The 12,482-nt window shown below is 46.9% G+C and overlaps 1 protein-coding gene across 2 annotated transcripts in view; it reads right to left on the bottom strand.

Moving 5' to 3' along the window:
• Positions 1-2,499: 2,499 nt before the first annotated feature.
• LOC116841448 overlaps positions 2,500-12,482 on the bottom strand; it is a 171,281-nt gene continuing 161,298 nt past the window's right edge. For both annotated transcript variants that reach the window (XM_032809399.1, XM_032809388.1), the window contains exons 9-12: positions 10,602-12,182; positions 9,734-9,893; positions 9,326-9,494; positions 2,500-9,077 (exon numbers count right to left, since the gene is read on the bottom strand). In XM_032809399.1, coding sequence (XP_032665290.1) covers positions 8,891-9,077; positions 9,326-9,494; positions 9,734-9,893; positions 10,602-12,182 — 2,097 coding nt within the window. In that variant the 3' untranslated portion in view covers positions 2,500-8,890. The remainder of the gene's footprint in view (positions 9,078-9,325; positions 9,495-9,733; positions 9,894-10,601; positions 12,183-12,482) is intronic.

Below are 12,482 nucleotides of genomic sequence, written 5' to 3'. Positions count from 1 at the left end.
AAACGAGTTATCGTGGCCTCTCTTGCGTGGAAACGCGCTCGTCCGCGCTGCGTTCGCGTCGCTTAATTCCCATTGTTTCTGATCTTGTATGTTCTGTCACTTCTACGAAGCTTACAAATTACAGTCTAAAAGTAGATATAGTATTTGTACGAAATATACCGTTGAAAGTAACGCGTGACACCTCGAGGAAGCACTCGACTTGCCGGTGAAACTCGGTGTTTCTCGCGTGTTTCGCTGATCTTGTGAGAGAATCTATGTGGTCGTGCGCGACTACGACAGTAGGGAATCTGCCAAAGTGACACCGCTGGTTGCGTACCGATTAGTGCACGACGGACCACCGCTGCGAGAATCGCTCCTCGTCGAGAAGAGAGTCCGGGAGCGGACACGCGCGCGAGGCTGGCCGGAAGCCTTCGGAAAAGCGTCGCGAATTTCAACTGATTCTTGGCGATTTAATTAAGGCTCTTGGACCCTCGCTGTCCTTGTCTGATGACCTTAAAAGTGAGGAATTACACGCCAATTCATATTACGGTATCGTATATTACGTAATCAGAAATCAAAGAATGCACGCATTAAATGACAGTTGTGATCGATTCAGCACACTTGTAAAAATGTCCAGACACTTTCCTTTAACCTGAACAATAAACAGCCGCAAAATTGATGCAATAGAAATCAGAGGAACAGATAGGTTAAAAACGCAAGTTGTATGTTACATTAATTTTCGACTATATATTGATTATTGAGGTTAGAGAAAGTGTCTGGACATTTTTGCAAGTGTGCTGCATCGATCAAGATTATTATTTCGCGCATATATTTTTAAATTTCAACTCGCTCTTGGCTAATTACGTTATTATTGATCAACACTGCGGAGATTGCTCGAATCACCGAGGCTGTGGGCCAGATTCCCAAACAGTCGCGTTGGATCGCGGCCTTCCGCGGAAATGCAACCGGAACTTGAACCTCTTGCGCGAAGACTTTTCCTCGACCTGCCGGACACGAGTCGCGGGTTCCTCTCTCTTCTCGTAGATTCGATCGCGTCTTCGAGCGAATCTCGTCGCGGTCGCGCCGTATACAACACAGTGATTTTGCACGACAATCGCAACTGATGTACGGATGCGGATGTCGCTCTCTAGAAACGATCCGAACTTAGGACCGCGAGACGCGTCGTTCGCTAATATACATCGACGTAGGACCCGTTCTCCGAGAATTCAACGAAGAAAGAAAAGACCGCAGACGGGAAAAAGCAATGAGTCTCCTAGGAATGCCTCTGGCACTTGTATTATCTTCTTGTTCCCTGTCCTCCACAGAAGTATCACGTATTGCTCTGTACCGTACGTGTCGTTCGTATGCGTAGGTGGTCTGTATATGTTTGTGTGTGTGTGTGTGTGTGTATGTAGATTCACGTGTGATAACGATGTATGTGTGTGTGTGTATTCCGTATTTATAATCATTCATTTCCTCAATCATATACATATATATATATATATTTTTCATATTCTAATTAACTAAATATATATATGTATATTTATGTATATATATATACTTTTTTATATATATATTATTTATATATATATATATATATACCTTTATCTTAGCTTTTTTCGCGTGTAGAAATAATACCTCTTTTTCTCTCTTTTTATTGTATTTATATGCTCGTGTGTAGCGTTGCCGTTCGATTTGCCGTTCTCTCTAGACGAGCGCTTTCTAATCGGTATCTAATTTTTCAAAGGAGAAAGATATACCGAACGCCGAATTTTCAGCGCGTTCTCCCGCGCGTCGAGATCAAAACGCTGGAAGGGTCCTCGTCACGATAAGGACAGAACACTCATTGCGTCTACGACCCGCACTGCGGAGACGCGGAGAGAGAGAGAGTCGCGACTCGCGCGTCTTTGCGCGACGTCCGAGTCCGTTGTCGCGAATCTCGATCGACGAGAGTGCAACGTAAACGCGGGAAATCGATCGAGATGCAGTAGTCGGCTGCGTCGATCGGACGACTCGTTGTTCACATGATGGCAAGGCAAAATGTGCACGGAACACTTTATTCTCGTAATCCGAGTGCGAACTCTATCTCTCTCTTTCTCTCTCTCTCTCTCTCTCTCTCTCTCTCTTGAATAGTCGCGATGACACCGTCGCAAAACTGCCCGAAGTCGCAGAAATCAATCGGCTTACAGTTTCCCTTTTTCTCTTCCGACTTTCCTCTTCTCTTCTCTCGATTTTTAACAGGAGTCGCGTGTATGTGAGCGACGATAAATTTTTACGATGCGAGACGAGATTCTCCTTCTCTTTTTCTATCTTTCTTTCTTTCTCCTATAACAATGGCGATACAGACAGACGTGGGGGTCCTCGCAGATCGATGCTTTCGATCGAGTTGCCATTATTTTAACATCGAGTCGCACACACTCTTACGCGTTCTTCTCTCTACTACTCGCGCGCGCGAATCCGTATCCGCCGTCTTCTATCGGTATTATAATCGGAGTAAGAATACTTTAGTAAGACACTTGGTAAATTAGACTTCTTGTTTATTTCTGTCAACAGTACTTAGTTCAAGACGCTCTACGTGATGACGATTTACAGTTACAAGCATTTGGAGTGTCGTGTCTCCTAGGCGTGCCTCGCTTCTTCGAAGGGACGCGCGGTCGGTCTGCGAGCCTTGTGCATTTCTCACAACGATTCTTATCTTTTTGTCCGTTTATTCACGCGCACGCGCGCGCGCACACGACGCGAACTAAGTACAATGATTCTGGAGAAACAAATGAGCGAACTCGATGTCGCGTTACCGCGATCACCGCGGGACATACGTCGTTCCCCGCGGATGAGAAAATGAAAAGAAGAAACGCAGGCGTTTTGTTTTTTTTTTTTTTAATATATAGACATTACCGCAAAACTCTTCAATTCAGCTACTTGGATTGGCACTTACGATCGACAGCTGCGAGGTACATGTTTATTTAAATGTACGTTTATTTTTATTCGTTTTGGATGTACGCGATTTGGGTCGGATCGTACGAATCCCCAATTCATTTGTTTTCTCGGGAACAATTTACGACAAACTAAATCAGAAGGTTTGTGTGTGTATGTTTGTGTATATGTTTGTGTTTAGAGTGCGTGTATGGAGTGCACAGACGAAGCGCGTTTGCGGCACGTGAACGATACTCTCAGCCCGCGTTTTGAAAGCTTCGGCGTCTCTCGTTACTCCCAAGCCAAGCGGTCCAAATTCATGCGACGATATCGATATACGTGTACGTAAAAAAAAATGCGATTCATACTTTATTCACATAATAATATATCTCTATACTTATATAAAATATACCTATATAAAGTTTATTTGGTATCTCAAAGTATTACGAAATACTCTTAGGAAATACTAATTGTAGGAATCTACGCGTTAGCAGCGATACAGATGAGATAAACGAATACGTGCATACCTTTATAGTAACAAGATATAAAGTGATATATCGCGATGCAAAGGAAAAAAATAAAAGAAAGGAAAAACAGATGGAACTCTCCCCCTCGCAAGGGGAACGGAATTTGCTCGGGATGCGCGCGTCAAGAGCCGTCGTCCCTGTTTACAAAACTCGACCAACTAATACAAATAAACGTTATTACCGATGATCCGAAAACTCGTATCTTTGGACAATTGGATCGGATACGATCCGTATATCCGGTCGCGTTTCCGGATAATTTGATCCTCAACCCGGTATACACCGCGCGATACGTTTTCAAAAATACGTCTGTACAAATGAGAGAAACACACACCGTGGCAGGACGTACAAGTCTCGCAGAGAACGAGGCACTCGCCTACGATTACAAAATTTTTCGCGCGTCTCTTTCTCTCTCTCTTTCTTTCACTCTTTTTCTCTCTTTCATTCTCTTTCTCTCTCTCTCTCTGTCTTTCTCTCTCACTCTTTCGCGGCTCTTCCGTTTTTCTCCGACGAATAAACCAGAAGAGAAATCCACTATCCGCACGGCGAACCGCGTAACGCCGCGCGTATTGAAAGTTCACTGGCTCGTTTCGCTCGCAGGCAGCGGTCGCGTTCTCGAGATCGGGCGAGTAGTGGTCGCGATGGAAACGGCGACGGAACGTTTTCCTCGTCTCTTTTCCTCGCTCTCGTCTCGATTTTTCGCCGAAACGGTGCTCATTCGCTATCGAGGATGTGCCGCGCGGTCTCGAGTCCCGATTTCCTTCGCCGATCCGACGCGAAAACGTTCCTTCGCTCTCTTAACATCCTTGTTCGCGATAACGTCCGATCGACGTCTGATTCGATAAATATACATATGTAATACATCTGTCATATCTGTCCGTCGTCGCGCGGAGGTCGGCACTTGCAGTTTGATCGCATCTACCCCGAGCAACGAAAAAAATCCGAGGCCAGAGAGTCAACAGTCGCGCTCGGCACGATATTTCGCGAGCTATTCGACGCGACGCGACCTACGACACCCGATCTCGACAAGCGCGCGCGCGCGGCCGACACTTGTTGCATTTTGATTAAAGCGGATGCAAGGAGGGTGGCGGGAGGGCAGGAGACGAAGGGAGGGAGCTGCGGGCTTCGCACGTCCCGCATGAACACGAGAGCAGTCCTTACGAACGACCGAAAAGAGAGAGAGCTTCGCATCGCTCTCTCGCAACTGATGGAAAAACTTTGTCGACTACGTCAAATGAACAGAGGATATGCATTCGTGCGCAATGTTCCCATGTTAACCATGTCGTAAAGGTAGATAAGTAGATAGATAGATGGGTTAGGTGGAAGATAGGTGGATAGATAGATATAGGAAGATAGATGGGTTAGGTGGAAGGTAGGAAGATAGGTTGGTAATTAGGTAGGTGGGTAAATAGGGTAGGTAGGTAAGTAAGTAGGTAGGTAGGTAGGTAGGTAGGTTGGTAGGTAGGCAAGTAGGTAGGTAGGTAGGTAGGTAGGTAGGTAGGTAGGTAGGTAGGTAGATTCGTGAAAATTACACCCGCATACGTGCGCGTGCGGCTCGCGCCGCGCTTTTCTCGTTTCTTTTTGTATTTCCCCCCATTTTCTATAGTACTACCACACGTACGCGCGAATATACGCGGCTATTTACATGCGCGCGGTCCGTCTATTTCGTTTCGATTTTCGCGATTTTGCGACAGCAAGGTGTCAAGTGACGCACGTGTGTAACTACTTCTATTTTCTCTTTCTCTTTTTCGCACATCTCTCTGGCGAGTGTTCGTCCTGTTTCATTTTTCGCTATTTTTATCTTCCACTTCTTCTCTTTCTCACTCTTTCCTTATAGAAAAAAATCTATGTTTTGCGCGGTTTCACACTCACTCTCTCTCTCTCTTTCTCATTCTCTCTCTCTCTCTCTCTCTCTTTCTTTCTCTCGCTCTCTCACGCGTTTCCGTTACTCGTTAAAAAGCAATATAAAACTATCTATAAAAAGATTACGCAAGAACCCGGTGGATTACCGACGAGCGCCGCGATTTGCGCACCCCTCGCGAGCTCGGCGTTTTCTTTGGAATTTACGTGTTATAACAGACGTGTTTAATGACGGGGGGTGCTATATACCTATCGTCTCTCTCGATCTCCCGATTGATGAACACGGAGGAAAGCGGAAGTGCGTTTGTTGTTGCGTGAGGACTCGGGCGTTCGGTTGGAACTGCGTCCGTTCTGCGAAATCCACCCACGCGTGAGTGTACGGCGTTTTACGTAAACACTAGGAGTCTCGATACCTCGTCGATTATATCGGAGCGCACCGACGTCGAGTGTGCGTTACCGGATGCGCGTCACGAGCAACGCACCGTCGTATCGCAACGGAAAGATTTTCTTCCTTTTTTCTTTTGTAAATTGAAGAACCTTTTGGTATTATCACGAGTTGTCTCTTTCTCACAAATACGGTCTCTCGCTACATTTCCTATTTTCTTTTTCTCACACTCTCCTCCTTCACTACAAGATTTCCAGTTTACTCGCCTATTTCCTGATTAGTTGCTTATTGTTTTCCTCTCTTCACTTGTTCTCTATCTCTCTTTCTCTTCCATTCTCTCGCACGTACACATACACATGCAGGCACCACACCGCGCGCATTAATCTTTCTCTCTAGTCCTCTCGCTTTCTTTCTCTCTCTCAATCTCTCTCATTCTCTCTTGCTCTTGCTTTCGCTCTCTCTCTCTCTCTCTCTCTCTCTCTCTCTCTCTCACTCGCGGAAAATAACTTATGTATAACATCTATACGTCCAATATATTAGATATTAAATAATAATCCTATATCATCAATATATTAATTTTAAATAATATGGTTTCTAACAAAACACACACCCGTCACTCAACAAATATTAACGTTTACTCGAAATTTCCACAGAATAACTGCATTCCGAAGTCCTTCATCATCGACGACCTCGTGAATTTTCGTAAACTTTCACAATGATGTAATTCGCATGAGAAAATTAACCCTCAAACGCGAACGTAGCCTTAACACATCTTATACGCTAACGTGGATCGCTTTTCGCGTGTTATGTAACTTTCGACTTTTCTCTCAAACGGCGAGCGTGAACCTCATCACCGCCATTCACTCTACATTCGTCCTTTCCGTCGCATTCTCTCCGAGTGACTTAATTTCCGTTGCGTTCCAGCAACGCGCTCAATTCGCGAGCGAACTCGGTTAAGATCGAGATCTCCGAGAAGTCAAGGGTTAAGCTTCTCGTGTCACGCGTTCTCGATACACAGCAATAATGCTCGGTGTGACTCGGTTTGACTCGAAATGATATACATATACCAAAAAAGTTTATAAAGAAAATATACAATTACGCTTTTCGTTCTTGATATAGTTCAGAGATCGTGACCCAAATAAAGGAATAATCGTACAAAAAGAAAAAAAGGAGAAAAAATAAATCGAATCTATATTTAGAAGGGACTCGCGGTGCGTAACGGGTCCAAAAACACAAACGTTCCCGACGATGTTCTGTGTCTTCTGAATCTCTTTCGGACCTCTTATCATTGCGTATTCAAAAACTTACAAACAGATCTCCTTACGTGGCGTCTTAATTAGAAATGGCGCGATTCTTCTCCTTCACAATGCTTTGAGGACCTCGATCGTTTGTATATAGCTAGAAACTATTGGATAATTGTTGTGCGAAAATATCTAATTGTGCATGTGTTTGACACATGTCAGATTGTGAATACTTCACGGTAGAACATGATATAGTTTTTCAATGCAACATAATAAACCTGATCGTCAAAACAGACAACGCTGACGATTATCCGTCAAAGATCCACCAAAGGGGCAAGCCGACACTAAATTCACAAAATAAAAATTATGCACTGTCAAAATTTCATTGGAGTAAAAATCGTCAAAAAATATAGTACAGTACCAAAATATTGACGTCTCGCTGAGTGCAAACCTCAGTCGCAACCTCAGTGGTGGAATCGAGCCACTTCTAATCTCCGTGCATTTCGCGTGCCCGCTCCGGCACCAACCGTAAAAATGCATTTTTCATCGCCGCGATGATTGAACGCTCATAAAGGTGACGCATACGCGCGGTTTCAGAGGAGGATACGTCTCCCTCGGCGGATGGGTGCAAAACACGGGATATATTTTCCACGGGATTCAATGGGAGTGTCTAACAATGATGTCGCACACGCGTTGATGTCTGGTCGCCCCTCGCATCGGGCGGCACACGGGGCCCGATCGGACTTAGTACAACACTTATGTCGCTATTCACGCTAAATGGTCGAGTTCGATCTGCCGCTGCTTTTTGATTCCTATCTGTCGACAACTGATCGTAGGTTCCCTTCAAGCCGAAGGCGCCGTGACACGCTCGCGCGTCTCTGCCGCGCATTTGTACCTCCTATGTGAAAAATATTCATTTAAGTGTATTGTTGTAAATGCTATCTCACAAAAAATATGATTCTCTCTATAAAATTGTCAAATCCCACTAACTCGCCCCCTAGAAACAGCTTACACGTTATCGACGCGACGCGTTGCATCACGATGCGTCGCGGACTCGCGTCACCGACTGGAGAGAGCGCGAGAGATCTCGATTGAATCCCGCGGAGCGGGAGAGAGAAAGAGAGTCCAAGTGAGAGAGTCCGGCCGGCCACGGGAGAGGAACATGTGCGGCGCGTGTGACAATGCGAGCCCTTCTTGGGAGGGCAGAAGAGATAGGAATAGGGGGAGAGAGGCAAAAGAGGAAAAAGGAATATCGCGCGTCAGGACTAGTGCGTGATCTACGTGACGCGTGTCTTCTCATTCGGCTCTCTCCGCGTAGTCGCGAGTCCGCGACGCTGCAACGACGGGTCTTATCACCAGAATTAATGAACGATTCATCATGATTTCTGTGGTATCGCAGACGAGCAGGATAAAAAGACGGATTAATATAAGCGGCGATAGAGGGATATTTAGCCTTATACGAATATAAATATATATATGTGTATACGATATATATTGTGTATACGACGTGCCATTTTTCTCTCTTTTCCTGGCTCTCTTTCCTCGCGTTTGTTTCTTCTTCTTCTTTTTTTTCTTTTCCCTTTTCCCCCGCGCATTCTCGCAACATTCTAAGAATCTATCTACGCGTTTAGTAAGGTGAGAAGGAGATCCGATCGCCGATCGAGGCGTGCCAACTCCACGCGTCCACCTTCTCCACCCTCTCGTCGAGTCGTTTTGTAAGCGCGATCGAAGGTACCGCTTGTCACTCCTCGCGGATATCGATAAGATCCGCCCGATCGCGGAGAGAAGCGGAAAAGAGCGGAAGCCGCTGATCACCTCGGGATCACGATCGGGTCTCGTTGCCCCTTTCGAAATCAAGACAAATCGATCAACAGCGACGCGATTAAACGCCTGAAGGGAGACCTGCGGCCAGTTTTCGTAATTAATATGTTCTCGGAACGTAGCGCATCCCGTTGGTTCCTATTCGAGGCATCTTACAGGAAGTCGAGTCATCCGGGGTTCTTCATGAGCTTCTTCCCGCGGTAGTCGTAGACACGTCGGCAGAACAGCACCACGTCCGACGATGCCGTTATAGGAGGCTGCCGACCCTCCCTCGGATACACTTGGTCCCCTGGCGGAACTATCAAGCCAGGATTTTCTAAACCTTCTTCGATCCTCCGTAAATTTTTACGGTACCTGCAATCACAAAAGACGGACGCGACTAGGTGGATAAGTAGTCATGCGGTCGTTGTCTGATCGAGTCTCTTCTGGATTTTGACACGCTCCGCGAGCTCGAGACACGCACCAGCTTACAACAAATTATCGATGCAATTTGTCGTTTCTATTGTAAAGTCACGAACTACTCGACCTCCCCTCGAATTTATTCAATGCTCACGGAGCGTGCTCGAATAATGAAACTCCATCGCCACGATGGGTCTACTCACCGACAGTACTCGTTAAATGTTAGGACATAACATTTGTCTTCTATGCAAGCGACACTGTTTGCATCTCGATGACGCGAAGCAAACACCTCGTCCTCGGTGTCGTACTCCGTTCGACCCTGTTCCGTGTGCTCGGGCCGGTAATACCACAGCAGCGAAAACATCATTTCGCCTGAATGAGAACAGAGAGAAAGAGAGAGAGAGAGAGAGTATAGTGATCGACTGTTGTCGAGTCCAAGGGAGTTTGTCGTTTGTATTGCGATATCAAGGATGCGGCGAATGAAGGAAGGTATCGCCGTCTCGGCCATTTGTTTCTCGTCCGCACTAATTTTGTCGTACGTGACGGAAACGGAGACGCGCGAATGCCTTCCTTTGATCCGTCGTATCGTTATCATGCCGTTAGACACCTACCATCGTCCGGATTCTCCCAGAGGGTGGCGATTTTCGCTACAAACGGTAAATCGGCCCTGCGTGGGCCGCTTTTCAGCAACACGCAGTCTAGGGGCCTCAGCACGTCCCCGCTCTCGTGCCTCATGCTCGCGTAACAGCGCCGTGTCGCGTATTCCTCGTTCTACAATGAGACATGTTCACTTCACGATGAGGAATTCTTCCTCTCGCGCTCGAGAGATATCGAGATTTTTCACCGAGCGGAACTTACAAAGAAAAGTTACGGTCCAATTCTGGGAAATCTAAAATTTTACACAAATAAAACACACATGAACTCAATGCTACTTTTGGTATCAGCTGAAAAATGGTTTCGGGGTGGAGAAAAGCACCCTCCTAAAGGAAATGTAACTCTCCAAAGGAAATATAATTTATATAATATTTTTGCTGATATCCCTAAAATCATAAAAGACATTGGAAAACAAAACGTTAAATACAAAATTTGACGGTACTTTTAGTGTTCCACAGTTGTTTCATCGCGATGAAAAATAACATGTAGATTAAGGGACAGCGGGTGAAATATTTTTATAGACAAATTTTTATTTTCTAAATTTTCTTATCACACTATAGAATTTAAAATGCTATGAAATTTTGTATTTAACATCCTAACATCTCTTATGATTTCAGGGCTATTATCTCAAAAATATGAAAAATCATATTCTCTCTCTGGAGATGTTTTCACCCTTAGAACCGTTCCTCAGCTGAAACACAAAAAATGCCCACGTTATTAAAGTTCTATGTGTTTCCTTCCTGCAAAATTCCAGTTTGTTGGAATTCGCGGGTCGTCGGAATCTTCGTTGTCAGAATATAAATCGAAGCTTTTCAAAGCTCTTACCGTTAGATATACCCTGCTCTCGAAAGGCTCGCCCTCCCAGCTCCAACCGTTGCTCCACCGCGGCTTCAGGAAGATCCTTTTCGTTACCACCACGCTCTCGTTCCCGGTCGAGGGATCCTCCACCTTGCCGCCGGACGTTTGCTTCTTTACGCTCGGCTTCTTCGCGTTCTTCCGCTTCTTTTTGTTGTTCGCGGCCAACTTCTTCGGATCATCGGGCACGACGTCGGGGACGCTCGCCTTGGCCTTGGGTAAAGTGGCGTCGCAGCGTTTCTTCGAGGCGTCCCTTGACTTGGCGTCCTGCGTCCTCGACTTGGTCTCTTGGACTTTGGCCTCGACGATCTTGCTGACTTTGCCCTTGCCTTTGTTCTTCGCGATCTCCTGCGCTGACAAGACCTTGGACTTGGATCTCGCGTCCGCTTTGCCCTTGGCCTGGCCGTTCCTCGCGGTCAACTTCGCCGGCTGTTTCTCGACCGTCACCGCGGGCTCCTTCGGCGGCTCGGCGCTCTTCTTCGCGTTCTTCTTCAGCGCCAACGGCGGCGCCTCGGCGTCGAACTGCTTCTTCTTCTTGTCCGCGCGCTCGCAGTTCTTATTCTTGCGCTCCCTCCTCTGCGTCATCTGCAGGCTCTGTTGGATCACATTGTCGATGGTCTCCATGATCGAAGTGTCGCTGGCGGCCTGTTTCACGCAGTTCACCGTGCAATTGTTTATACTCTGCTTGCTGGGTCTCGCCTTCTTCGACGCGCTCTCGGACGCGTTCGGGCCCTCCGCCTTACGCTTGGTCTTGTCCGGTTTCTGGGCCTCTTTCTTGACTTGCTTCTTCTTCGGAGCGCTCGTCTCCACCGTCCTGACGGCGTCCGTCTTGTTCGGCAACGGCTCGATCGGCGCGATGATCTTCGCCGACGGCAGCTCGTTTTCCACGTTGTTGTTGTCCTGGGACGAGCCTACCGACAGAGCTCGCTTGCTCGTCTTTCTCTTCTTCCTGCTGTCCGACAGGCTGTCCAGTGAGAGCTTCCTCTTCGTCACCTTCTGGCATCTCGGTTGCTCCTCGGCTTCAGCCACCGGCGGCGTCTCCGCCACCGCTTCTTCTCCTTCCTCACCTTCCTCTTGATCTTCTTCTTCCCGCTTGTCGTCGACTGTCTCCCGCACGGTCGGCTCGTAATCGGGCTTTTTCCAATTCTCATTCTCGATTACCACTACGTCCAGCTCCTCCTTGACGTTGGGGTCGCCGTCGAGCTTGTCGTCCAGCACGATGCCGGGGTTCTTGTCGAGCTCCAGGACGATCCCGCCCTCCTTCATGCACTGCTCGCACTTCATGATGTCGCACTTGTAATCCGACTCGCACTTGACGTTGCAGTTGGCGACGCACGGCAGCCCGTCGCCGAGCTCCATACTGCATGATTCGCATTTCACGTTGTTGTTCTCCATCTTGAAATTGTGAAATTTACTACCGGGACAGCTCGCCGCCACCGACAGTTTCTCAGTAGGCGATAGCGTTTCCACCTTGACCTCGCAAGTAGACGTGCACGCGTGTTTCTGACAAGCGCACTTTCTCATCTTGTCTTCTGTACAATTTTTCTCGTCCTGCGAGGGTGGCAAAAAAGAAATTCGCTGGGTTATGTAACTTGCAGTATATCGCGCTACAAATCCGCGAATAAGTGAATGAATGAATGAATGACTGAATGACTGACTGACTGATTGAATGAGCATGAGAGAGAGAGAGAGAAGCTCTCGCACGAGTTTCTTCGACTTCCTAATCGTTAAATTCTACTCTCCAATGTTTCATAGCGCGCGTGCATCACGAACGTGACGATATCGGGCCAACGAAACTAAGGCAAAGCTCTCTCTCTCTCTCTCTCTCTCTCTCTCTCTCTCTCTCTCTCT

Source organism: Odontomachus brunneus, unplaced genomic scaffold, assembly GCF_010583005.1.
Source record: "Odontomachus brunneus isolate Ranch 3 - 2012 unplaced genomic scaffold, Obru_v1 Obru_scaffold_002, whole genome shotgun sequence".
NCBI lineage: Eukaryota > Metazoa > Arthropoda > Insecta > Hymenoptera > Formicidae > Odontomachus > Odontomachus brunneus.
The sequence above is the reverse complement of the archived record's forward strand: the minus strand, read 5'-3'. Positions and strand labels throughout refer to the sequence as shown.